Genomic DNA, 26,724 nt, shown 5'->3' on the forward strand with positions numbered 1-26,724 from the left:
AGAAAGAGAGAGAGAGAGAGAGAGAGAGAGAGAGAGAGAGAGAGAGAGAGAGAAAGGAGAAGATAATAAATATTTGATTGGAAAAGAAACAAAAAAAAAAGAAAAGAGAATCTTTTCCTCGTCATTTAATCAACATCGAGGGATCTCTCTTTTCACGAGGTTATGTGCGACTCCCGACAAGATGGTCCCGAATTGAGGGTAGTTTGAATGAAACGACACAGCACAATTATAAAAGTAAAAATGTGAGAATTTTAGTGCATTACATGGATACTTACAAGAGAGGAAATCTTATCTGCGTACGCCGCGCGTTAATTAATCGTTGTTAATATTGCTATTTACAAATAGGTTTTGTAAAATTCGGAAATCTCGAGACGGGTTACGAGCGACGTCGTGTCTTTTCTTTCGTTTCTTATTCATTTGAAGGCAGTGTCGATAGCGTTGAAAGATTGCGTTTACGGTTTAATTATTGTCGGCGGTCGTCAGGTATCACGTCTCGATTATTGAGCAAGTTTCTGAGACTGCAAGATTCACTTATTGCTTTTATACAAAAGATTTTGTAAGATTCGATCTGACCTCGGTAAAGAATTTCTCACGCGTCGCAGCTCCCTTATTTATTGTATTTTAATTTATGCAATATCTACTCATGTGGATAGACAATATGGGAAGATCTTTTCCTCCGTTGCTTTTCCGTGTCTTCTGTACTGTAAACGTCATGTTGAACGAAAATTCAGCCCGCGACACGATCTGGCGAACGTGTCGTGAGATGCGAGAATAGCCGATTTCGACAACCAATATTTTTTCTTTTTGTTGTGTTGCGTGATTTTACATACATATGTGTATATATATGTATACATATATTGTGTGACATATAATATATATATATATATAAATATATATAAAATATATATATATGTTATGTTATATACATAATGCTGTATAATTACATATATATGTATATGTATATATATATATATACATATGCATACATACATATACATATACACACACATGGTTTGCAGGAAAATGTGAAGATTAAGTTTCATTTACAAATATTCTAGTGCACTGGCAAATTGTACATATAGATTAAAGTATACACATAAATATTATTCTAGTGGTATACATTTTAATGTATTTCTCCCAATGGTGCTTTGGCAAAAGCGTACTTTTATTAGCACCACACGAATGCAGTCTGGTCTTGGGGGTACGATACAACGACGACGGACGAATTTTGCCTCCGGCGCGCTTTTGTACTTGGTCCGACTCGAAACTACCGATATAATCTGCCTGCGAGGCACTCGACAAAACCGCTGCATCCGTGAACAGAACGACGAGGGGCAATTCCAACTATGTGAACAATTTCGCTAGAACTAATAAATAGAAACGCGCTCGGGGTTGCGCTCTTCCTAAGCCTCGCTCTTAGTCAGCTTACGGAGTGCTACGAAGACAGCGTTAATCAGTCGCTTTTCTTTCCTTTCTTCTGCGCGGGAACGCGGAGATGCGGCGATCTGTACAACTTCGCGATATTTTACAAGATGACGGCGACGAGAATAATTCTAGTTATTACAAATTACGAAGGGAGGAGCGAGAGGACACTCGCGGGTCGTATGGACGATCTGTACACGCTGACCTCCTCGCTCTATGCGACTATGGGGCATCCCCAGCTCTCTCCCTCCCGCTATTTCAACACCGACACATTCAATTGTCCGCGTTACCCTCATAGAAGGATTCGCATTTGTCGAGCAGACGCAGAACTGGGTTGATGTTGTAAGGAAACAACGCCTTGGACACCAGCCGGTTGATGGCCATTCGCAGTCTCGTTAACACGGTCATAATGTCCGGCAGTTCGCGGCCGCAGCACGACACGAACTCGAGCCAATTGCGTCGGATGTACTTGAGGAAGCGCAGCAGGTACAGCAGGAAACAGGTCTCGTTGCTGACGAGCAGGTCCAACAGCACATCCGGGTCCTGCGATACGGCGTTCACGAACTGCACGAACGTGAGCGTCGGGCTCAGCATGTGACCTAGGTCATTCTGCGGCGGGCCGCGGTAGAAGAGGCCCACGGCGACGTCCAAGCAGCAGACCATGCCTTCGATGAGGAAATCGTCCTGGTCGTGGAACATTTGCACGACCCACTGCGAGAGCGGCATCTCCGGGTGGAACGGCATCAGCGTCTTGACGCATTGGTCCAGCTGACGCAACACCTCGCGGATGCTTCTCTCGATCACCGCCATGTCCGCGTCCAAGTCTTCGGCCTCGGAGCCCAGGGACGAGTCGCTGGTGTCGCTGCGCGTCTCCCGCACCGTCACGGCGACGCTCTTCAGCACTAGCAGCACCATCTTCTGCAGCAGAGGACGGTCGCCTTCGCCGGTGCCTCCGCCGAATCGGCCGGAGCCGTGGCGGTATGGCATCGCGTCGAGTAATCGCCAATCCTTGACCGCCCGGACGATCAGGTGTGCAAGGGCGCACGGCTCGTCCGGCAACACATCTTGTAGCGCGAGCGTGCTGCCGTAACACAATACCTCGTTGAATAGACTCAGCAGGTGTCGCCAAATTACGCTTGGCACGCTCGCGTTCAGCAGCCCTACGAGAATATCCAACTTCGAATAGAAAAGCTTGGTGTCGATGACCGACAGATTGGCCTTGACGGAGATCACGGTCTCCCATAGATGCAGGAACGTGATGACAACAGACTCGTGCTGCGGCGTGTACGCGTTGAGGATGGCCTCGAACTTCGACACCAGGATGATCCACTTGGACTCGAGCGCCTTCACACACGTCGCCTTGATCGCCGTGCTGTCGAAGCTCTCAGAATCGGACATCACGACGGTGTTGCAGCCGGGCGGCGGGGTGGACGCGTCCGCGTCTTCCAGTGGGTGTATACTGCAATCTTTGTGTTCCACCACCCTCTTCACTACGTCCAGGATGAACAACATCTGAGCGGGTGAGTGCGTGTTTACCAAGGACTGCGTGAGTTTTTCCAACCACGGTTGCACGTTGTCCTTCGTGACGATAAAGAACGAGGCGAGCACTCGGCTTGCAGCGAACGACACGAACTTGTCGGTTGTGTACGACAAGTCGATGATCTGATCGATCACACCGTGTTCATTGCGCGCCAACGCTTTGCAAGTGTCCAATACGCGTTTGCACATCAAGCCCCTCACGTTCTGCTTGATCGCCAGGTCGAACAGCAGCTGCAGAGCGCTCAGAAACTTGAGGGTCTGTTCATTGCTCCATTCGGACAGGACAAAGTAGCGAAAGCTGCCATCAGCTGCTTCCACCGTGGTGCTGGTAAACGGCTTGCGCAAACTGCTCTCCGACACATTGCACAGACATTGCGCTAGCAAGCTATTCTGCAGTTCCTCGATGTCGGCAAGCGCATTCTTGGAGTCCTCGCTACCGTCGACACGCTGTTTCTTCTTAACTGGCTCCTCCATTGTACCGATGGGAGGATAACGAGGATAACAGCGTGCAAGCACCATTAACTCTTTTCAGGTTAACTCTCTTATGTGAAAGCCACTGCTGAGAGGCAAGTGTCCGAAGAATAATAAGTTACTCGTACTCTGCGTCAGCCCATTGCAGCTGGCACACGTGTGGCGCCATTGGGGATACCTGCAGCGAGAGAAACAAAATTAGCATCAATATTTATACCGAATTGTGTTATCGTGTAGTAAACAAGAGACACTGAGAAAACAGCTTGTCGCTGACCTATCGTTGATGCTCTGGCAATAATGCCTTGGAAATACTGTTGGAGGTTATCTTGCCTGTCCTATACATATCTGCACAATTATCCTTCTATTGTGTATTGTACATTATGCCAACACTTTGAACGTACAAGTATTGTATAGACTGTAATCATTGGGGAGACAGTCCAAGGGTAAACCAACCTGATGAGTCGGACATGTGATTGATACTGCCCGTACATCATACATCATACTGCAAATATTTACATATACACTAAGGCTACACGTATAAAAACTAAATGTTCACGTTCCATTTGTGCTTTAGAGCCTGCCCATTGTAAAATTGCACGATTCTACACGTGAATTCTTTTGATATCGTTAACACACAGCAGGCTATGCCGAACAGTGGCTGCACGTAACACCAGTAGCCGGACAAGCGGACAAGGCGGAATTCACGGTGTTCAGCGCATTTCTCGAATCGCGCGGACGCATCAACTCCGCCGATGCCCACCGGCGACACGGCTGCCAGGGTAGCACGACTGTACGTAACACCAGTAGTCCGCTAACCGACGGACGGCGAAACTTACACAGCGTGAAATTCCTATCGCGCTACTCTCGCGGCTTCTCGGTGTACCCAAACAAATAGAATGCGCGCACGCACTGGTACATGCGTGCTCTCTCCTCCGTCTCCGGGGACACAGACATGTGTGTGTGTGTGTGGTCAGATGATCCTTCGGGGCGATCCTCGGCGCGTCGACGGCGTCGTCGTCGGGCGCGCTTGAGAGGCCGGGCTGAGAGGCTCGGCGCGCGCGATCCCTTGGACACGATCCGCGCGTGTGGAACGAGCAGCACGACGCGCTGGTCGCCGCGCGAACCGCGCGAGCACGCGATCGCTTTATATGAACGGCGGCGGGCGACGTACCGATCCGGATCCGGAGCGTGGGGGGCACGTCTACACGAGGCGTGTGTAGATCCACGCCGTCCCCGTCGCGCACGCACGGCTGCGGAGACGGGTCGGGACGGGAGCGCGTTGTGCTGCGCGCACCGTACGTATGCGAGAGACGCACCTGGTCTCTCACTCTCTCTCTCTCTCTCTCTCTCTTTCTCTTTCTCTCTCTCTCTCTCTCTCTCTCTCTCTCTCTCTCTCTCTCTCTCTCTCTACCTCGTCGTACCGCCGACGAGAACTCTCTTGACTAGGAAGTGACAGAGCAGCGCTCGCACGGCAGCCACACAGCACGCTCTGTTGCCACGTATACCCGGTGCTACCGACGAAAAATACGGGAGCGCGTCTCCCGGCTCGGCGTGGACGGGCTGCGGCCGAGGTACGCACCGTGTCCGATGTCGGGCGGCGAGACGATGTCAAGACGGCGGCCGCGGCGCACGGCTTTCCGGGCGTTTAGCGTGCATTTTCGGCCGAGCATCGTGCGGAGTCGCGTAACACGGTAGCTGCCCGTCGCGCATTCCATAACGCACTGAGCGCCCCAGCGCGAGCCTCCCGCGCGAGCAATTGCGCGCGGACGCGGCCGCCGGCCGGCGAAATATACCGCCGGTGCCTAATCCGCCGTTATCGCGAATAAAAGTCGGCCGGATCGAAAAGCCGTGCGATAAATACGCGCGCTATCATCGGCAACTCAGCATCGATCGTGGCGCCCCGGCGCGGCGGCTGCCGCGAGCACGCGGCGCGCGCTGGATTTCGGGAATGCGAGCGGCGCGAGCGCGCCTGAGGCCCCCCGAGGCCCAGGGAGTCGCGCCGGCGCTGCCGGACCCTTTTTTCGCCCTTGCCTCGTGGGGACGACAAGGGCACGTGATGTGTGATCTCGCATCGACGCGAATTCCAATTCGTTGATTGGGCTCTCCGTGCTGCATCCGCCAGACCTGAGCGGTTCCGTTGCGCCGCGTCGGATTGGGGGATGGCTCGCCGTCTCTTTCCGACTATACACACACACACACACACACACACACCCACACGCATGTCGTGAACACGCGGCGTACACACTACAGTCGCATACACACGTGGAAATTGCGAAGACGATGCTTTTCTCACGTGTTTCGGATCAAGATCAATACTTGCATTCGGACATTGCGCAATATGCGCAATCGTATTTTATTCGTATTTCGGAGAACGGTTCTTCTTCTTTTGCTTCTGCTTTGTGAATATGCCTGCAGAACGCGGCTTGAACATCTCTCTCGCGGATGATGTGATTCTGATATAAACATCGGTTGTGTTCGAGCAGAAAGAATTGCTTTGAAATTTGCTGCAAAACGCGCGAATCTGACTGGTGCGTTCTCTTAATCCTGACTAAATCTAAGAGCGTACACCGATAAAATTTGCAAATCCGCTGAACGCAGCCCAGACAGCACATATGTCCAAAACTGGGACATAAGTCGTCTTAAAGACGTCTTAAAGACGTCTTATGTCCCAGTTTTGGACATTATGCTGTCTGGGAGTAGTCATTTGTTAACTTATTTGAACAGTGACGAGATATATTTAAGACGTTCCAAATCTCTGGACTGAATACTTTTTCACGGCTCGTTTGCGAAGTAACGAAATATATACTCAACACATCCGTTGCGAGCGGAAGAATGCGTTGAGTAGGTAGTAAAACTGATGGTTTCAGTTTTACGATTTATAAAGGTTAGGCGGGATCGCACGCGTGTGTCTGTCCGCTATCTTTTAGTCAATAGGATGAAGAAGGAAACTTCATAGATCATTTTAGACTTTTGTAGCAGATAACCCTCGAGTGACAACGCGTGGGCCGAAAACAAAAAGAACAAAAAGATCAACCGCTACTTCCCCCACTTTTATTTTCGACTTTCAGTCCCTTTTGACCTGAAATTTCCTTTGTATTTCTCGATCTCGGAGAGATATAATCATCGTTCGCCGAAAAGAATTCCCTCGCGAATTCCTTCTTTCCAGAAGGGACTTAGGATCCACCCCCCGGATTCGACGCCCCGTAGGTTTTGCAATGTCTTTTTATATACAGAAATGACACGTTATTATGCACACAGAATGCTTTAGAACATCTAATGAGACCTACGTTCCGATATTAATTCGCAGATACTGAAACTATGGAGTATGCGCCACATGGATTGTAAAGGGTTTTTCAATAAGGGCGGGTCGATGTTGCAATGGAATAAAACAAGCTGTGTGTGAGGTATTAACGAAATTCTTTTTTTATTTGAAAGGCCCATGTATGCCATTATGTGTGAAATATAACATCGTTCAAATGTCCGCCGCGGCTTCTCACGGTGGCACGGATCCGAGTGGTCCAATTTTCAATGATTCTGCCGCATAGATCCGGCTGAACTTGAGCGATGGCCTGGGTTATGTTGACTTTAAGGGCATCGGTCGATTGCGGCTTATTGGCATAGACCTGCGACTTCAGAAAACCCCACAAGAAAAAGTCTAGCGGGGTCAAATCGCACGATCTTGGTGGCTAATTCACGTCACCTCTGCGAGAGATAACCATACCCTCAAATCGTTGATGCAGAATGTCCATCGTGGCGTCCGCTGTGTGGCACGTAGCGTCGTCCTACTGGAACCACATGTCGTCCACGTCCATATCGTTCAATTTGGGCCAAAAGAAATTGGTTATCATCGTTCTGTAGCGCTCGCCATTGACGGTGATGGCCTCACCAACGTCGTTTTCGAAAAAGTACGGACCAATGACGCCGCCGGCCCAAAATCCGCACCAAACAGTAACTTTTTGTGGATGCTGTTGAACCTCGTGTGGGTTGGCGTCGTGCCATATACGGCAATTATGCTTGTTAACATAGCCATTCATTCAAAAATGCGCCTCGTCGCTAAAGATGAGTTTTCGGCCAAAATTGGGGTCCTTTTCCAAATGCTCCGAAGCCCAGTCAGCGAACAAACGGCGTTGTCTATGGTCATTAACTTTGAGCTCCTGGGCCAGTTAGATCTTGTACGGGTGCAGGCCCAAATCCCGACGCAAAATTCGCCAAGTTAAAGTCTGCGAAAGGCCGAGTTCTTGTGCACGGCGAGGAATTGACTGCCTCGGGTTCTCCTGCACACTTTCACTTACAGCGGCGATGTTCTCGGCCGATCTGGCGTTCCTTTGACGTACGGGTATTGGCTGATCGTTTACCGAACCGGTCGTCTCGAATTTGGCCACCAAACGTTGGATAGTCGACTTTGAAGGGCCACCGCGTCTGCCGTAAAATGGGCGCAACGCGCGCAACGTTTGCACTAACGAACACTCATTTTGATAATAAAGTTTTATCATTTGGACGTGCTGCTCAATCGTGTAACTTGTCATGGTGATTTGGAATCAGTGGCTGAATAATAAACAACAGGTTAGACAGACGCCGCCAAAACAACATAGCCGCCACAGGCTGCCAACATCGACCCGCACCAATTGAAAAACCCTGTAGATCTTTAAGCCCCTTGCACAATGCCAGGCAACAGGCAATAAGAATAAAAATAGACCAATCACAATAGATTATTTTTGTAACAGTCGATTGTGATTGGTCTATTTTTATTCTTATTGCCTGTTGCCTGGCATTGTGCAAGGGGCCTAAAGCCCGTGTCACACTACGGATTGAATATCAAGGATTGCGGATTGAAGATTGAAATTTGACCAATCGGAATAAAGCAAATCAAAAGCGAAGTTTGTTGATTCGTCGAAATCTAATCTTCAATCCGGGTAATGTGACACGGGCTTTAGTACTAGCGGTGAATATCAAAACGCGCAGCGTAAGGCCCCTTGCACAATGCCAGGCAACAAGCAATAAGAATAAAAATAGACCAATCACAATCGACTATTACAAGAATAATCTATTGTGATTGGTCTATTTTTATTCGTATTGCCTGTTGCCTGGCATTGTGCAAGGGGCTTCAATCTCATCCGTTACGGCTTATTTCCAACAAGGAATACTGTGTTACGCGAAGCTATTTTATTGGCTATGTATTATCTTAGAAAATTGCTTAGATGTCTAAGGACTGTATTCATAGTCCGGTCTTATATTTAAGATCGTTTTAAGTTCATCTTCAGATGCTGTATAGCATAATTTCATTGGCTACCGAATATCTGAACGTGAACTCAAGACGGTCTTAAATATAAGATCCGACTATGAATACGGCCCTAAGATTTCGTTCCGATATTCACTGCCAGTAACTGAAAATCTATAATATATGTGACACAGACTAAGTATTTTCAGTACAAGGCCCCTTATTCTCTATATTATTTCTGTACCAAAATTCGTGGACAATATCGTATACCATATTTCATAAATGAGGCAATTTAATTGGCTGAGAATCGTGATGATCTAGTGACATTCAAGAAATATCGTATACGACGTTTTTCAAAAATATCCTGGCCCTGGTAGTGAATATCGGACCACAGCCTGAATAAGTGGCTGCATTCAGCAGACTCAATAGTTGGACAACATTACTAGATTTTCCACTGAATCTCGCTCCTGATTGGTAAATACTTCTGGGTCTATGAAGAATCTAAAAGAATGCTTCAATCACAGACAATAATCACTAAACGCTCTCTGATCACTTTGTTCTACTGAACGCGGCCGTTGAGTTGTTATTGCTCCTTCCTAGTTTCTCATCTCCAATTTTCCTTTGCGGGTCTAGGAATTTGTCTGATGGTGTTTGAGGAAATTCTGCCATTCACGCGTGTTTCACTCTGTCAGTTTCACTGAGAATACATAGTTTGTATCACGTATACTATAGATTTTCAGTGCTGGCAGTGAATATCGGAATGCAGCCTGTGGCTGCATTCCGATATTCACTGCCAGCACTAAAATTCTATAGTATACGTTACACAAACTATGTATTTTTAGTACTGGCAGTGAATTTCGGAACGCAGCCTGTGTTGCGTACAGAACACGCGGCGGAAGTTGATTAGAAAATATCGCAGTAGCCAATCAACGTCCCAAATGCCGTGTGCTCCAAACGTTATTTCCGGGTAAGCAAAATGCTGAACGGCTACCGCAGTATTCCCTAGCCAACTTCCGTCGCGCGGCAAGCGTGCCGCGTCCTGTGTGCAACCGACCTATAGCGATTTGGCAATCTAGATATAAACGATACACTGCGCAATATATCATTTTCGTTCTCAACGCGAAAGGAGAAGTGCGAGTCGGAGTGTCGGAGATACAGTCGGAAAATGGCGTCGTCGAGTACTCAACGGTGGATGGTGGACTCTGGAATTCTGCGTAAAAAGAATAACGACGAGCAACCGCAGGAGCTATTGGTCTTCGGATATAGCTGCAAATTGTTTCGCGATGATGACAAGGCGAAAATGATTGATCAGGGAAAGCATTTGATACCATGGATGGGCGATAACACGTTGAAGATAGACAGGTCCGTTTCTGTAACCTAGACCAATTTCTCATATAGAATATTTGTTCTCATGCGATAAGAAAAAACAAAAAAAAACGCATCGTAAATATGTCACGTTTTTGACAAACGACCAACTCAGACAAAAACGAAAAATTCCAAAAATAAAAAAAAATTATATATATCAAAATGAGTCAAGTGCTGCGTTTGAAAGGAAATAGAATCCGTAGACCCAAGGTCCTCCCTCTTCATCGTTAATGTTTGGATAAGCAAACTGGAGACTGTTTAAGGCTTCCGCAGGTGTCTCGGCTGTGTCGAACGTGCCGAACGTGTGGCAGCGCGATATCGCGCTCTGCACGGTCGCAGAATCAGATGCTCTTGTGATGCTTATGGTGCTTATGGCTGACCGTCTGAGCAGCAGCAAGGTGAGACACGGCGTAGAGAGACAAGTGGCAGCTGACGGTTGTAGGTATTACGACCGTTCAGCATGGTATGTATTAGCATATTAGACTCTGTCCCAGGAGCCACTTAGGACATTGTTACAAGTTCGCAAGTATACAACATAGATCTGTTGATACAGTGATACGTGTATAAATGTCCAAATTTGTGTCAAATATCAACAATACTGGGTCATATTCAAACCTCAATATACAGATTTCTTGTACACAATATGTAACATAATTAGCATTATTCCAAGATTATATATTCCGTTATATATCCCAAAAGTTTAAATATATGAAAATGTAAGAATATATAAATTATTGGAAGCATACAATTTTAAGCAAGATATATGATCAGTTGTATCATTTAAAATGTTTTTAAGTTGTCGTATAAATGTATGATATGTGATATCCAAGAACAATCATAAAAAGAACATTTGTAAAGTTAAATATTAACAGAGGTGGAAATATTACATTAAATATTAATAAAGGTAGAAACATGCGCAGCATCTTCCACAACTCCATTCTATTTCAGATGGATCGCTTTGATGGGATTTATTTCTTGATTTAGATTTCCAGATGCCGTGATCAACTGTTTGTGTACATCAACAGTTAAAAGAATATCATCTTCTTTCTCTAATAGATTTATTGTATGTGTATAGATACGATGGACGAGGCGCACTGGGTGACCTACGGATTTACGAGCCACCAACAGGTGGTTTCGATCAAAGGACCATACTCACCGAGGAGGAGCTGAAAATTGAGCAACTCTGTGATGAGGAGCGGTTTCGGTCCCTTTACCACAATGATGAGGAGGAATCCATATATCATGGTAATTACATGTTTTTTTTTTTTTTTTACAAAACTTCTATATTTTATTATTATATGTTAAATGTAAGTTACAGAGAGAAATATATATGTTCTAAACTTGTGTTCGTTACAGAAGAGGAAATGAAGAGGTTGCATCAAGCATTAGACTCTGAATCCTATCATCAAGTGGGATTTAATTATAACGAGGACGAGAATGGTCACAAGGCTACGTGTGAAGACTCGCAGAGTCCGAAACAGTCGGAAGGTTCGCAAGAGGAAGATCAGGCATTTGTTCCACCTCCTGAACTGGAAATTCCAGAAGGAATAATTCTGGTAAGATCGCCTTAAGTATAATCTTATGATGCTATAGTCTTTTTTTCTTGGTCATGTATCATCTACACTTTTTGCAAAAACAATATTTTCTTGAGTAAAGGTTAGATAAAACAACATTAATCTTGTTTGTTTAGCCGGAAACTCAAAAGCTGAATGCCATTATAACAAAAACGGCGTTGTTTATAAGCCGGCAAGGGAGCCAAATGGAAATTCTAATAAAGGCGAAACAAGCGAACAATCCGCAGTTTGCTTTCCTATCGATAGACGGGCCGCTTCATCAGTATTATAGATATGTCCTCGATGCTATCAAGAGTGGAAAATATAATCCTGAAAAACAACCTGAGAAAGAAGAATCAGGTATGTTTATTATTTTCTATGAAAAAAGGGTCTCTTCATAGTAATATCACATTGAAGTTTACATTACTGAGTTGAGGTAATTGAAGCAACATAAAGCAGGATTTGATTACCCACACCTACTTTGATTCTACTTAGTTTTTCTTGCCGTAAGTATTGCCATAAACTTTTGTTAATATACATTGCTATCCGCTATATGTTAATTTATCCGTCAATGATCTTGACATGTGCGCGATACTAATCTTCCTCTTTTCTTTTTTAATGATAGAACCTGAGGAAGAGTCGGACGCGGATGACGAACCGTATTTGCATCCAAGTCTCGCGCCGTCTTTTACAAAAATCGAAGCGGTAAGTTAAGCGTTCTGTCGCGCTCGTATTAATCTATTCTTAAAAATACACGCAAAAGCGATTTTTACCGATTGTGACCACCGACAAAATTTTGCTTTCGAAATCATTCGAAACGGCATGGACGAAATGTCTCTTTAAAATGCCACATCTAAAAGTGCAGGAATCTCAATAAAATAAAATGCTAAATGATTCTCAGCAACACTATATTTTATCCGATATTTTTACTCTCTTTTATAGGACTGATTGGATTTGTTCCTATGTATTTTTTATTTACTCATTTGCCGTGCCATGAGACCAATTGTGTGTGCCACAGGAAGATACAATTATAGCATAAATTAAGTATCCAACATACTGAAAACAATTCTTTTCTCTGTCTACAGGCACCTAGTATACCGAGTATACAATATAAACCGTCGGCGGATTGCGCGTATTCCATGCTAGTGAATAAGATCACAGGGAAGCCGCCACCTTCTAAAATACCGCAAACGTTGGACACAACAATTCAGCCGATGCCGTCTGCTGGCTACTATCACCCGATACCACCACAGGTATGGACGTTGCTCTGCCTTATTATAATACATACCGAATTTTGAAATGAATAGATCGTATTTTTCACAATCCACTTGTACGAATCCCAGTACTTTGAAAAAAAAAAGAGCCAATATTTTCTTAGAATCTGTGAACACTTAAAAATCTAAGATTTTTTTTTAGTAGCACAATCGTAAATTTCATTCTTTGAGTTACTAGAGATATTGGTTATTTAATCAATATACAATATATTCTAATGGAGGCCTCTGATTCTTTTTTCTAGAATTATCCTTATCCCACTCCTATGCAGTACTCGCACGGTCCTGTTATATACGGGCCAAACGGACAGATTCAGTCATCCTCGCAGCTCAATGTGCCGAGTGTACCGTCACCAAATGACACGACGACCGCGATGCAGACTTCGCCACCGAAGACCGAGACGTTGTCGTCGTTGGTGCCGTATGGAATACCTTCGCAAAAGCCGCTCAGCAGACCTTCCTTTATCGTACCACCGGCAGATGTGCAGATCATAATCGACAAAATGGCGAGTTACGTGGCGAAGAATGGTCGTGACTTCGAGACAATCGTCAAAAACAAGGGCGATCCCAGATTCAATTTTCTGGAACTGTCGCATCAATATCACGGTTACTACGCACATAAACTGACGATATACGAAGGCGCGATAAATCCTAAGGTGCTGACAGAGGAGGAGCTGCTGCAGAAGCAGGAGCCGCAGGAGGAGAAGCAAAAGAAGCTGGAGGAGTTGCAGAAGAAGCAGCAGAGGATGGAAGAAGTACAAAAGCGCGTGAAGATGATACAGGCGAAGAAGAAAGGCGACACTGCTAAAGTGAAACAGTGCTCGCAGGGAACGAAACAGATCACGACCGTGTCGTTTTCCATCAAGAAGCCGAAGGACGGCGAGAGCACGGTTATCGAAAAGAGAAACGCGTTGCCGTTGGAGGAAAGCGACGAGGAGGATAACGATAAGAAGGATACAAATTCCAAACCTGATTCACCTCAGGACGTCACCGATACGAGCTTTCCTGCGAGCATGGTCGGAAAAGATCTATCGAAGTCTGAAAAGAAACCAAAGAGCGACGATAAGGAATTGGTAGATCTGACGGACGATATTCTCGAAGATTGTCAGAAGGAGATCAGACACAGGCAAGCGGAAGACAGGATTAAAGACAAGCTGGTAGCTGCCGCAAGGGACAAGCTTGCAGCTACTTCTAGAGAAAAGCAGTTGCAGCTTGAGAGACGGAAAAAAGCTGCTATGTTCCTCAGCCAAATTCAAGCACCGACGCTCAGGTCTGGTTCAGTTACGAATACAAGCCATCGGAGGGATGATTTGGACGAGATTCATTCCGTGCCCTCGCCGATGTTGGAAGATAGCAATAGGTCGCAGGATACGAAGACGTGCGGCAATTCGTTGATGGACAGATTAAAGAGTGCGGACCTGAGCGGCAACAGGTCGAGGAAGCGGTCGAGGAGTCGAAGCGGAAGCCGTACTGACAGACACAAACTTCATAAGAAGCATAAGAAAAAGAAGAGTTCTCATCGAAGGTATCGATCCTCTTTCCGATATCGGTCATTCTCTCTGCCAGATATTTTGTTTTAAAATTTTACTCCTTATAGTTTTTATATTTAGTAATTTAATTCCTTATAGTTGTGTAATTTTTTAAATTTATGATCTCAGTCGTATAATTATTTAATTTTTCGTGATTTTTAGTATATATTTTTCACAGAGACTAATATTTTTGTATAATAAAAACTAACATCCAGCAGTTACGACAGTTCGAGTTCCTCACGCTCGCACAGATCCAAGAAGAATAAGAAGTCGTCCTCGAGACACCGGTCTCGCTCGCACAGTCCTTCGCACAGACATCAACACAATTCACGGCGAAGGAACAGCCACACAAGCCACTCGGACTCTAGTTCGCCATGATGGAATATTATCTTTACACGATTTAAATAAATTTATATGTGAAATGTATATAGTTATATGTCATATATATATATATCATGTGTATATACATATACATATATATATATATATATATGTGTGTATATATATATATGTGTATTAATTGCATACATATTTCTCGACTGAGCCATATGATGGATTTAATATACATTTTGTCATAAAGTAACACAAAAAATTGGCCTTGTTTTTATGTTCCCATTCGACTTTTGTTTTTCGCCAGAAAGAAAAACAAGAACAGCTATTATTCTTCCTTCATAAACACTTCTCAACTTTCTATTGTCGCAATCCTCATCCATTATGCAACCACCTGCCTATTCCAATCGTTGTAAAATGTAAGTCTCCGGTGAAAAATTTGTTGTAATATAAAACCAGCTGATTGTGCGATATCAAAGGTTATCATGTCAAGCATTTCCATGCGCCGTATTGCAAGTTGTTACGTTCGGTGGAATGTGAAACGTCGCGTTGCCGGTCTTCTTTGCGCGGGATATCTTGTAAGACACACGTTCTCTCTACCTGCTTTTCCACGAGTGATTTATATACGGTTGACCTGTCTTAAATAATTGATGGAAGTTTCCTTGATCTCTTGTATATATGAAGACTGAAGTTGTACGTGGCGTGAATACGATACAGTCCTAACAGTCATAGGAAAAAAATCCTAACGTCTAAAGCGCAAGTCATTTATATGCGCATAGAAATAAATTCTATCTATCACTTTGGGAGTATTTAACTTGAAAAATGTTCACCAGCGGATATATCGAATCACGTTATTACTTTAGATATCTTTGAGCTATGAGACTACGAGAGAAGTTTATTTACTTATTTAACAGAATTGCACAATTACATTCTGTTTCTTGAAATGCGATATGAAAGTGACAACATTTATTGCCCCCACCCTATGTAATAGAAAATTAATTACGTATGTGTAGATCGATTATCGTGCTGACATCGATGATCGCCGTGTATTGCTATTAATTTTCCCGCGTGAATATATATATATCACGCGAAAAAATTAATAACAACACGCGGAATATAGGCAACAGGTCGAGGAATCGAAGCGGAAGCCACAGCAGACACAAACTTCATAAGAAGCATAAGAAAAAAAAAGAGTTCTCATCGAAGGTATCGATCTTCTTTCCTACATTGGTCATTCCCTCTGCCAGATAAATATATATATATATATATATATTCCTCTTTTAACAATCTTCTTTAGCTTCCGCATAACTCTTCAAGAATTAATCAATTAAAAATTTAAAAGAGTTGCGATTGATGTCATTTCATATTCGAACTTTCCGTGCAAATTTTCAGTCGCCGTTTACTTGATGCTAACAGCAACGCGCATTATTTCTTACTTTTGCGTTTATTACTCGTGGTATTTCCGATACGATACGAGCTTTCCCTTGCCTAGAAAAAAACGATAGGTCACACCGAAAGAAAATACACAACTGTCGAAATATGTCACGCGTACCACCTAACGAGCGGTAATTGAATCCGTTGCGACGGAATTCAATAAATCAATCGTATTATGCATTTGACATCACTCGTACGTCGGCTACGCCGAGTGTTAATCGATCAATACGGTCGATATGTGGCTCAATACGTTTTAATACGTTTAAACGAACCGCGTCAATATTATTATCAATGTTATAAATTGCGGATTTATCGACGGATGTTTCAGAGCTTATTTTAGATGTGCTATTATTGATATATGTATCTGCTGATATCTGCGTTTTGTTTCTTTACGATTCAATTCCGTTTAATGTTTCGCAAGTTGCTCAAAATCGATACGAATTTGTTATCGCAACGCACAGAGAGTGTCATTTTGCGCTCGTGTTTCAATTTATAATGGATTTAAGCAGAATCGCTCGGTTATTCGTAATCAGTGAGCGAATTGCACCATAACGTACGAATGTTATTTTGGGAGAATGGACAAGACTTTCGTTGAGATCAAATAGCTGAAACAAGAAAATTCCGCGAATCGTAAATCGTCTCCTCTTTTTTCAAAGCTCTTCATGGAAGGGAGTACGTCGCAATTTTCTTCGTCACATAAAGATCGTCATTCATAACTGACGGCAAGCGACATATCTTCTTGTATCGGTTCCAGTCTAATTTCTACATTATCGCGATAATTATCGTACTTTTTTCTTTATGCGACACCGCTTGTTTATTCAATGTAATTTAATCGAAAATCGTGCAGTCGAAATATATTTTATGATTTCAGGCTGGATTTTGCTTAATATCAACAATCTACGATAAATTTATGTATAATGTAGTTGAATAATTATAATATTAATAATTATTATTATTTATTATAATAATATAATATGTTATCGATATTAAGATATATAAAATAATTTGATAAGTATAATATTATAATGTTATAAAAATCATATATATAAGCAAAGTAAGAAAGTGTACGAAGATTTCCAAAGATAAAATTAATAATATTGTTCGCAATGAAATAGTTCAAGCGACAAAAATCATCGTGATCGTCGAAAAGTCGAAGATCTGAAGAAACTGAAGAAACAAATCATTTCTTTCCGTAAATAACGTCTCGAGATTTTGGCTTAGTAATCGAAGGCTCGCTATCGAAGGTATATATTAACTCAGGCATTCCAGTGAAATATGTTGATAAAATCCTATAAGATACTACATAAAACGTTATCAATAATGTCAGAATGTACATATGATCGACCAGTCACAATTTTATCTATCCAACGTCATTGCGACATCTTCTTGGCAAGGCGTTATTTTCACATCCAAGGTCCATCATCCAATTTGTAGCGTTTATGAGAGCGATAGAAATTCGACATCGGATGAAAAATCCGTAGTAAATGCGCGGCCGTTCACGATAATTTGGAATTGCGATATGGTGGTGTGGTGGTGCGGCAGCCACCACTATAAATTTTGATATCGTCCATGTGACCACACTCGGGCACGAGACGGGGATCAAAGGTGAATCGTCTCCGACTTATAAGTTAACTCGGTTGCACACAGGACAAGTCAGTCTACGTTTGCATGCTCACTAGTGACTGACAACCGAACTGACAACCGAACAGTCATCAGATGGCCGCTGAGACGATCGTGAGTACTTCCAAATCCGCCGGGGATATTTTCATTAGTGAGAAGTCAGAAGTACGAAGTCAAACATTTCGCGCCTCTAAAACGCGACTTCTCCCGAGACTCGTCGCCGGCTCTTCCAATTAGAGGCGAGTCTTAAGGCACAAATAATCGACAAAATTTAGCTTTAGTCTAAATTAAGCTCCGAAGTGTCCGTCGATAAATCGCGGGCTGTGTGTTTCTTCGAACGACCGCGCGATTCATAATTCGCCTCGTGGAGTTGAACAAATGTATCGCGTATGTATCCTCAGTCCGATATTCGCCTTCAGAAACGAAGATAACGAAATAATTGCACAATACCTGTGTACGACATTATATATGCTTATTTGATAGTTCTGTTTGCGTTGCGCGAGCCGATTTATATATGACGTCTCGACGACGTGTATGACGAAATTTTCACAGATACATTCGCAGCATCCGCGTTCTCTTTTCTTTCAGCATCTAGCGCGAGCATTGGATAGATAAGCGCACAGAATCGTCTCTATGCCGATTTTTCTCCGCGGCAACTCGTCACACATCACGTGACAATCGGGTTAGGAGAGTCACACTGCGAACCCGAGTGTGTTATTTTGACGCGTATAAGCTGAAGCTTCCTTTACGCGTATCTTGTCTTGTCTCAAATCACGTCGTTTAACGCGTTTAAACGCGTCAAGTGATGTCGAAATGCATCAGATGACTTGAGTGATTTCAGAAAGACAAGAAACGCGTGAAGAAAGCTCCAGCTTATACGTGTCCAAATAATACACTCGGGTTTGCAGTGTAGTCGCGCTAGTACGAATCTATCATGACGCGTAATTTTATATACTCCTCGCATTACATCATACATACGGGTGTAACGCACCGTTGATCGTTGAAAACGCACAAATTTCCGCGTTCCATAATTTTTGCAGACTGTAAGAAAATTCATTTCGCATTCTGCGCGAGGCAAGATACGAAGTGAGGAGACAACGTGGTGATTTTGTAAGGGCAGAACTGGCCAGAATGCAAGCCGAGATGAATTGTTGTCGAATATTTCCCTCTTGCAGACACAGAAGAGCGTCATGTTGCTGGATCCGTCGGAGAAACTTCGACCTGAGCCGGTGTACTCGGGGAAATTGCAGAGTGACTTCCGAAATTACACCGAGGACCCCGACGATCCCATCAAGGAGCGCGTCCGCAGAACTTACCAGGAAATGCACACCAATCAGACCGTCGACTTCGTGCAATGTTAGCAATGAAAGAAACATACATTACGCTTTATTTTTTATCGCTTCGCCTCCGAGATAAGGAGGAAGAATGTCCAGTGAAAAATAAATAGTCCCGAGTTCTCGGGGGAGAGAGAGAGAGAGAGAGAGAGAGTCACCTTTCGGATGACTTGTTTCTTAATTATTTATTGAGCAGAGTAATCGGAAAGACGCGCGCGTTGCCTCGATCGGTATCCTGAAGGGAGAGAGAGAGAGAGAGAGAGAGAGAGAGAGAGAGAGAGAGAGAGAGAGAGAGAGAGAGAGAGAGAGAGAGCTGAAAGACTTTCGGGGAATCTTTACTAATTTATTCCGTCGCTGTTGCAGCTCGCATGAAGGATTGGCTCCAGTTCAACAAGTTCAAAATGTCGGTGAAGGATGCCCTGATCAAATTGAACGACCTCGTGGATGAGAGCGACCCGGACACCGATATGCCTAACATCGTTCACGCGTTTCAAACGGCAGAGTCCATCAGGAAGGAACATCCAGATCTCGAGTGGTTCCATCTCACCGGCTTAATTCACGATCTCGGCAAGGTAACGTAGCGTCCCGTCTGCGTAACGGTGCTTCACCCTTTCCACAGCGACTCGTCGTGTAATGCCTCGAGTCAACAAGCAGGCGAATCCTTTGCGCCAACGCGAAATTCCGCAGGGAGGGCCGTCATCGGTCGCTCTCACAGCACTCACACTAGCGCGACATAATTGGATAACCAGTTGACCGTGTGGCAGGTAATGGCATTTTACGGAGAACCTCAATGGGCGGTAGTGGGTGACACGTTCCCGGTCGGTTGCGCCTGGGGTGATTCCATCGTGTACAGAGAGACGAGCTTCGACGACAATCCCGACGGCAAGGACTCGCGCTACAAGTACGTCGCACTTTTCCTGTATATGCACGAGACAATCAATCTCCAGCATAGGAAAGGAGGTGTTCCGTAGGGAAAAGTATGTGTGTGTGTGTGTGTGTGCAACCAAGCGAAATCCTGTAAGAGATTTTCGCCGAGAGTCTGAAGTCTCCGGGAGCTCTGCTGGGATAGTATCCGAGATAAAGATGTTGAATATTCTCAGACATACGTTCAACACGTCCGCTACCACGCTCAGATTCAAAGTCATCCTGCTGCCTGCGCGTATTTTTAGTATCTGCATCGGCCTGCAACACTTTGACGACCGCACTTACTCGTGGAAAGATCGTCGATCGCCATCGAGAGAGAGTTTTTCAGAGCTCCCTTAGACGACATCCGAGAAAGCCAAGCACGATTTCACGATGAAATCAGATTGTTTTCAAATGACAAAATATACACCCTCTCGAAACCGTAACTCTTCTCACAAAAGCAACGGTTTGCTCCACTTTAGCGAAGGAATTTAAATAAATTTGTGCATTAATATCCGTCGAATAAATATTCCTTTATTTTTTAGATTCATTCATTTTTATTATTTTTTAGATTTATTTCTTATTTTTTATTTTCTATTCTTTAGATCCTCTTTTTTTTGTTTTTTTTTTTCAGTGCATATAGAAAGGATAAATTAAGAGCTTTTGCGACGCCGATTTCTGATGATAGATGGGGCCGCGAGCGTGTTAACGCGAAAGTCTCGTAAAATTGCGACGTAGATCGAAAGACGGTGAGCAGAGGAGGAGGACGCGAAATGATCTCCGCTAACGGAGCGATGTTTCTGTTGCAGCACCAAGTACGGCATGTACAAGCCCAAGTGCGGGATATCCAATCTGTTGATGTCATGGGGCCACGATGAGTACTTGTATCGCGTACTCCAGCACAACAAGAGTAAGTTGCCGAAGGAGGCTCTGACGATGATCCGTTTCCACTCGTTCTACCCTTGGCACGCCGGCGGCGATTACATGCACTTCTGCACTCCGGAAGACACAGAGATGCTCAAGTGGGTGGTGGAATTCAAGTAAGCATCGGGTATCGTGTTGATTGAAGAGAATCGCCAGTCGGGACGTTAATCTGAAACGTTACGAATCGTTTTCGCAGTAAATACGACCTGTATACTAAGAGCGACGCCATGCCCGACATCGAGAAACTGTGGCCCTACTACGAGAAACTGATCGACAAGTACATACCCGGAGCGATCGAATGGTAACGAGAGAGGCGCTCTCTCGTCTGCCGCGTGTTTCTAATTGATATCAAGCTGCGAGTCAACGATTATTGTTGTTGTTAATACGAGAGTTCCTTTCTACTGCGATCAAAAAGTACCCGAAATTTATTTTTCTTTAAATCGCGGATAAACTGTAAATCAAATCCGTTTGCTTCCTTAAGTCCGTACACTTAAGTCCTTCACGGAACTTTGGTGAAAAAAATCATGGCGTTCCTTCGAGCCGTTTGAAAGTGGCAGTTGTTTATGTCAGTGAAGATTGTTGTGCACGGTGATTTTTATATCGAGAAATATGGAGCAAAGAATTTGTTTGAAATTTTATTTGTTGCGAAGGAAATTTCGCTCACAAACGCACTGTGAATGTTGCAAAAAGCTTACGGCGATGAGTGTTTATCGAAAACAAGTTCGAGTGGTTTAAGAAGTTTCGAGAAGGACGAGAATCCGTTGAAGATGACCCATGCTGTGGAGGACCATCAACGTCAACGGATAACGCTCACATCGAGAAAGCGAAAGAATTGCCGCTCCAAAATCGTCGATTGTCTGCGCGAGAGACAGCAGATGAAGTCGCGCCATCGCATACCTTGACACTTGTGCGTGAATTTCTGACAAAAAACTCAACGAATGTCGCTCCGCAAGCACCGTATTCACCAGACATGGCACCCTGCGACTTTTTCCCGCTCCCCCTACTGAAAAAATCACTTCGCGGACACACAGCGTTTCGAATCGATTGAGGACATGAAAGAAAAATCGCTACGTGAACTGAAGACCATACATACCGTTTGCCGCGTATAAGCGACGTTTCCAGAACTGGATCAAACGCTGGCATATGTGCGTTGCAAGCAATGGGGACTACTTTGAAGGAGACTGTAAGAATTTCGATGATTATAATTTGGACTTTTAAAAATAAAATTCGGATACTTTTTGATCGCAGTAGTATACCGCCGGCCAAACGTACGAGGGCCTCAGAAGAGGAAAACGACCTTGGACGAGCATTTCGATTTGTTATATCTTAGCGAAAGACTTATACCGTACATACATAGATATGTAGGATCTGCGATGACGATACTGCTCGCGCGATCAGCGAGAGGCTGATGTCTCGCGATGTAAGCTTCCCGACGCGGAAACGATCCTTTCGATAAATCCTCGGCGGAGAACGCCGTACGCGCGCGAGTATGAGCCGATTTGAATCACGTCCCATAACGCGGGTCCCGCTCAATCTCTCGGTAAACATGATTCGTAAGAATTATGTTCAGGGGCCCGCGATGTCACGAGTAATAACGCGCAGCGGCCAACGCATTCTTCCGCGGAATTCCCGGCGTGACGCGAATTCCGCGGTCGCGACGCGCGCGCTTCGCGGAGCGCCGCGTTCCGAAAATCGGCGCGCGAGTTTTTCGACGTGTTTCAAATTGACCGGCAGTCCCGCGGCAAGCGGGACGATAAAGGCCGCGGTTGTCTCGATTAGGTGAGTAATCCGGCCGTTAAATGGCCGCGCGAAGGGGAGCTTGACTCACGGGCCGGGCCGGGCGGCCCGATACTTCGAACGAAGAATTCGTTCTCCAAGAACTGGTTTGTGCTGATTTTCACCGCTACCGCATTCGTCCTCGAATGGTGGACCTGCGTAAGATCGGCGACAGCCGGAAGCGGGATCGTCGGTATTGTCCCGAAAGGCGAGATATGAATTTCGGGATACGCGACTTCGTCGGTCTCGGTCTCGCAACAACGCAAGAACGCATTTCGTCGTAATTTAGCATAGAGTATAACCCTTTAACGCCTACTGGTAACTATAGTTAAACAGAAACGCGTTTAAGAATCCATAACTTAGTGAAAAAGGAGATTTTCGTTTTCTTTGCCCACCACTGTAAAGGTGAATTCTTCTTCCAAGAGACGGTATACAGATTGCATGTAGATTCGGTTTAGTCTGTTTTTAGCTCAGTTTTAATGATAACATGTTTTGTCAAATTCCATGTAGGCATAGTTAGCATTGTTACTGACATCTAGAAGTGCACTATAAATTAATAGTATATAAGTGTTACAACAAGCACATGCCTGTTAAGGAAAACAGTAAAAGACCTTGTCGATTTTTGTGCAGCTCGAAAGGGAAGCAAAGCGGGACAAAAATAACTTGCAAAACCTGTAAAATTCCCCTCTGCATCTCTCGATGCTTTATGCAATTCCATTCCGAGTAAATAAGGATCAAGTTCTGAATATGAGTTTTATGTTTCGAGGAATTTTTCTAGCCATTAGGTACGATATAATAAACTGTAAACAGTCATGTGCTTGTTGTAACACTTATATTCTATTCGTTTACAGTGCACTTGTAAATGTCAGTAACAATTAAAAATAAAATTACTACAACTAAAAAAGAAAATTTAACCGATCAGGCGTATTTTTCGCTTCTGGGAGTAGTTTCTGCCTGGAAAGGTAGTTTTTCATAGATATAAAATTCTGATATTTTTTTTGGTTATCACTATGTATAGTCTCGGTTCAAAAAAACTCAAATTTTATTCTTAAAACACTTATAAAAAAGTCGAGCGTTAAGGGGATAAAGAGCGACGCACTTGTCCAAGTTTCAACGATTACTCAGTCTCAGAATCACTTCTAATTTGCGCTCTCAAATAGGCCGAGAAATAAGAGTGATTGCCTACAGGCACTTTTAACTTTACGTTCACCGACTTCTTGCCATTTTCCGCTTCATCAGTCACAGCTTGTTGATATTCGCGCGAAATTCTTCTCCTCGGCAGACTGCTTTGTCCCCTTTGCCTTTCTCGATGTCTCGCACGCCGAAATAGGGAGTTTTTGCAATACCGCCTCTCGGATACGATAAACGTTGACCGCGAATGCTATCGCTCGCCGCGTACATTGCGACGTTGTTTCTGAGCGAATAACATTACCAAACTCCCTAATATAAAACACGCGTCGCGCGGTTTTTCTCGCGCTTTCGGTACACACAGCGGTCGGAGGGACACGCCATCGCGGGGAATGAGAGGGGCGAGATGTCCCAGGTAATTTTTCTTGTTTTTCATTACCGACGATCGTGGGAGAATAATCCGAAGCGTGGCAGTCGGCAATACAGCCAACTCACGTACGTAAGGGTGGTACAGTTAGCAGCAACAAGGACAAGCGGCGAGCTTTCCCGCGCCTTGTCACGCCCATCACGTTATGTGAATGCGATAGAAGTGAAACTTTTGGCACACGCGGCCGCGTCCGCGTGCAGAGAGGCGCCTAGGAAGTTTTCAATAAACCGGACAATCTACTGTGTTTCCATGCGGCGAGCGCGCGTTCTCGCGATAAACCTGACAGCTACATGCCCCGCCATAATAGCGCGACGCAACCTCTTTATCGTGCCCGCGGTATCGTCTTGCCTTGCACGCGCGCGCGCGCGCGCGTTATTTTCGCGGTATCTACTTTCGTATTTGCGACGTGCGGGCAGTTCCCCGCGTTTTGCGCGGCGACATCCTCGCCATCGAGTACGCGAGATATCGCGGAGGCGAATGCGGAAGAAATAGAAACATTGACGTGTAGGATCTCTTCGCGCGCGCGCGCGAGAGAGAGAGAGAGAGAGAGAGAGAGAGAGAGAGACTATTTAGCGCTGCTAAGAATAGCGCACGGATTTAGACGCGAAGCCGAAGGAGCTGAACGGTTCGCAGGACGTTGCGGTTTTAAAAGCACGGTCTCGTGCCGTTAAGAGGAAGGGAGAAACGAAGATAAAAACGAGTCTTTCCCTCGATGTGTCCTCGATTCTTCAAAAGTTTCTTCTCCCCGCCTCCCTCGCCTCAATCGTTATCCGCGAATTTCACTTGCAATAAAGTTTTTATGTCTCGCGGGAACGTAAATTTTGCCTTTGCGCAACAGAGTGGGAGGAATATTATTATGCGCTTAGCTTGGAGCCACAATAACGATTGCGAAGCAACTACCGCAATTATGAGAGATAATCTCGAAAATATCTTCAATCTACCGTCGGATACGTTGCTCCCTTGCGAATTTGCACAAGCTGAGAGGGGGGGGGGAGAGAGAGAGAGAGAGAGAGAGAGAGAGAGAGAGAGAGAGCGAGAGACCTTTGTAGACAATTATTCGTGGGTGCAGCGATGTTTAGCGCACGATAATCTTTCGGTAAAAGTTTACGGCGGATTAATCCGCGGGTTCTCGTGGTAATCTGTGCGCGGTAGGCCTCTGTTAACGAGCGGATTGATCGATTGCGAGCGGTCGCGCGCGGGGTAATTGTCGGTTGTGTTTAACAAGCGAGCGTACATAAGGTACACGCGATACATGCATTCTAATCTCATTGTTTCGCAATTACGCGGTCGCCGATCTCGCGCGGCATATAACGCGCGCGAGTGCACAACACATGGAGCCTTATCAGTCTTAATGTCAACGCGCTCTGGGCTCCGTCGGATCTCGGAGTGATGATCGAATGATGATCGAATTGGCCGTTCGTAACGCGCGCGCGTAACGCGATTCGATTCGCCGCGCGATCGATTCGATACCGCGCGGGACTTTCGGGAATTCCCGCGGCGGAGTATAAGAACGGTCAATTCTTGTATATATAATTAACGCGCGTATACACATATATCCCCGTGCATGATAAACATAATCCATTATTTGTCGCCGTCGTTTGCGGGCAACCTCCTTATTCCACCTCCGTCGGCGATGACGAATACACCTATGTGGGCGTGATAAATATTCATGAACTCGCGGTCTGACCCGCTGGCTGTTACACCGACGTCCGACGTCTCAACGTCGCGCCTTCTCTCAGCCGAGAGGGAATTTTATTTGTCTTAATCATTCATCATATAATAAGATAAGATTGAGAAAGGATTTTGTTGCAAAGGCCCGTCGTATCCCACAACATCACGGAGAGTCTCTCTCTCTCTCTCTCTCTCTCTCTCTCTCTCTCTCTCTCTCTCTCTCTGTCTCTCTCTCTCTCTCTCTCTGTCTGTCTGTCTCTCTCTCTCGAGCGCTTCAACCCGGCGCTGTTGGCCCGCTCGATTCTCACAATCTGTCGGGGCACGCGTGCGCGCGATCGGCGATTCGATTCGAAAGGTCGTTATTGTCTAATTAACGACTACGCGCTTCGTTAGCGGAGTGGGATTATATTCGTGGGATATGCTCGTAGCGGCCGGCCGGCCGTTGCGTGGCTTATTAACGGAATCGTGCGATTATCGCGACGGACCGCCTCGCGCGGTCAGCCTAATTGTCGGTTTTCTTGCCTTTCTGCAGGACGCGGCGCGGCGCAGCGTTTTCGTGGAGGTCGCGAAGGGAAGAAGGGAAGAAGCGCGACGGTGCGGCGGGGAGGCCGGGGCTGGCCCTTCTGGCCGATCTGGGACGCGCGCTCGCGCGATTGTAATAAAAGGTAGGCCGCGCGCCGTAGTTACTCAACGTGAAACGGGGTTACATCGATCTGCCGATGTGTGAAGGCGTGTGCATGTTCGCGAGCCGCGGACATGTACGCGCTCCTATGTAAGTGGAAAGTAACGTAGCGCCGCGGGACGGGAGA

At 45.2% G+C, this 26,724-nt stretch overlaps 3 protein-coding genes across 8 annotated transcripts; 2 read left to right on the top strand and 1 right to left on the bottom strand.

Annotated features, from left to right (window-relative positions):
• Positions 1–1,030: 1,030 nt before the first annotated feature.
• On the bottom strand, positions 1,031–5,295 carry lin (protein lines homolog). 3 transcript variants are annotated; one of them, XM_011148063.2, is made up of 3 exons: positions 4,269–5,295; positions 3,707–3,934; positions 1,031–3,610 (listed from the first exon to the last, which is right to left on the bottom strand). In XM_011148063.2, the coding sequence occupies exon 3, from the start codon at positions 3,478–3,480 to the stop codon at positions 1,696–1,698; it is 1,785 nt and encodes a 594-aa protein (XP_011146365.1). In that variant the 5' UTR covers positions 3,481–3,610; positions 3,707–3,934; positions 4,269–5,295; the 3' UTR covers positions 1,031–1,695. The 3 variants fall into 3 exon arrangements, with proteins under 3 accessions (XP_011146365.1, XP_011146366.1, XP_025156434.1); XM_011148064.2 differs by lacking the exon at positions 3,707–3,934; XM_025300649.1 differs by having other exon boundaries at positions 3,707–5,295.
• Positions 5,296–9,743: 4,448 nt separating this feature from the next.
• Positions 9,744–14,817, top strand: su(w[a]) (suppressor of white-apricot). 3 transcript variants are annotated; one of them, XM_019843277.2, is made up of 8 exons: positions 9,744–10,012; positions 11,091–11,260; positions 11,372–11,571; positions 11,706–11,928; positions 12,194–12,273; positions 12,654–12,821; positions 13,085–14,364; positions 14,587–14,817. In XM_019843277.2, exons 1-8 carry the CDS (start codon positions 9,816–9,818, stop codon positions 14,744–14,746), a joined length of 2,478 nt encoding a protein of 825 aa, XP_019698836.1. In that variant the 5' UTR covers positions 9,744–9,815; the 3' UTR covers positions 14,747–14,817. The 3 variants fall into 3 exon arrangements, with proteins under 3 accessions (XP_019698836.1, XP_011146367.1, XP_025156420.1); XM_011148065.3 differs by having other exon boundaries at positions 9,745–10,012; positions 14,584–14,817; XM_025300635.1 differs by having other exon boundaries at positions 9,821–10,413; positions 14,584–14,816.
• Positions 14,818–17,787: 2,970 nt separating this feature from the next.
• Positions 17,788–24,488, top strand: Miox (Myo-inositol oxygenase). Of its 2 annotated transcripts, none has more exons than XM_011148066.2 (6): positions 17,788–17,866; positions 18,928–19,108; positions 19,450–19,658; positions 19,851–19,987; positions 20,799–21,029; positions 21,110–24,488. In XM_011148066.2, the coding sequence occupies exons 1-6, from the start codon at positions 17,849–17,851 to the stop codon at positions 21,216–21,218; spliced, it is 885 nt and encodes a 294-aa protein (XP_011146368.1). In that variant the 5' UTR covers positions 17,788–17,848; the 3' UTR covers positions 21,219–24,488. The 2 variants fall into 2 exon arrangements, with proteins under 2 accessions (XP_011146368.1, XP_025156427.1); XM_025300642.1 differs by lacking the exon at positions 17,788–17,866 and adding an exon at positions 18,738–18,862.
• The last annotated feature ends 2,236 nt before the right edge of the window (positions 24,489–26,724 follow it).

The sequence above is a fragment of the Harpegnathos saltator genome, unplaced genomic scaffold, assembly GCF_003227715.2.
Source record: "Harpegnathos saltator strain DR-91 unplaced genomic scaffold, Hsal_v8.6 scaffold38, whole genome shotgun sequence".
In the NCBI taxonomy this organism is placed as follows: domain Eukaryota; kingdom Metazoa; phylum Arthropoda; class Insecta; order Hymenoptera; family Formicidae; genus Harpegnathos; species Harpegnathos saltator.

What these genes read in the sequence shown, in the direction of transcription:
- lin (XM_011148064.2), bottom strand. Translation starts at nt 3,480, where the DNA reads ATGGTGCTTGCACGCTGTTATCCTCGTTATCCTCCCATCGGTACAATG.
- Miox (XM_011148066.2), top strand. An exon ending in TAATTCACGATCTCGGCAAG is followed by an intron (nt 19,659 to 19,850) that starts GTAACGTAGCGT and finishes ACCGTGTGGCAG; the next exon opens with GTAATGGCATTTTACGGAGA. An exon ending in AAGTGGGTGGTGGAATTCAA is followed by an intron (nt 21,030 to 21,109) that starts GTAAGCATCGGG and finishes TCGTTTTCGCAG; the next exon opens with TAAATACGACCTGTATACTA.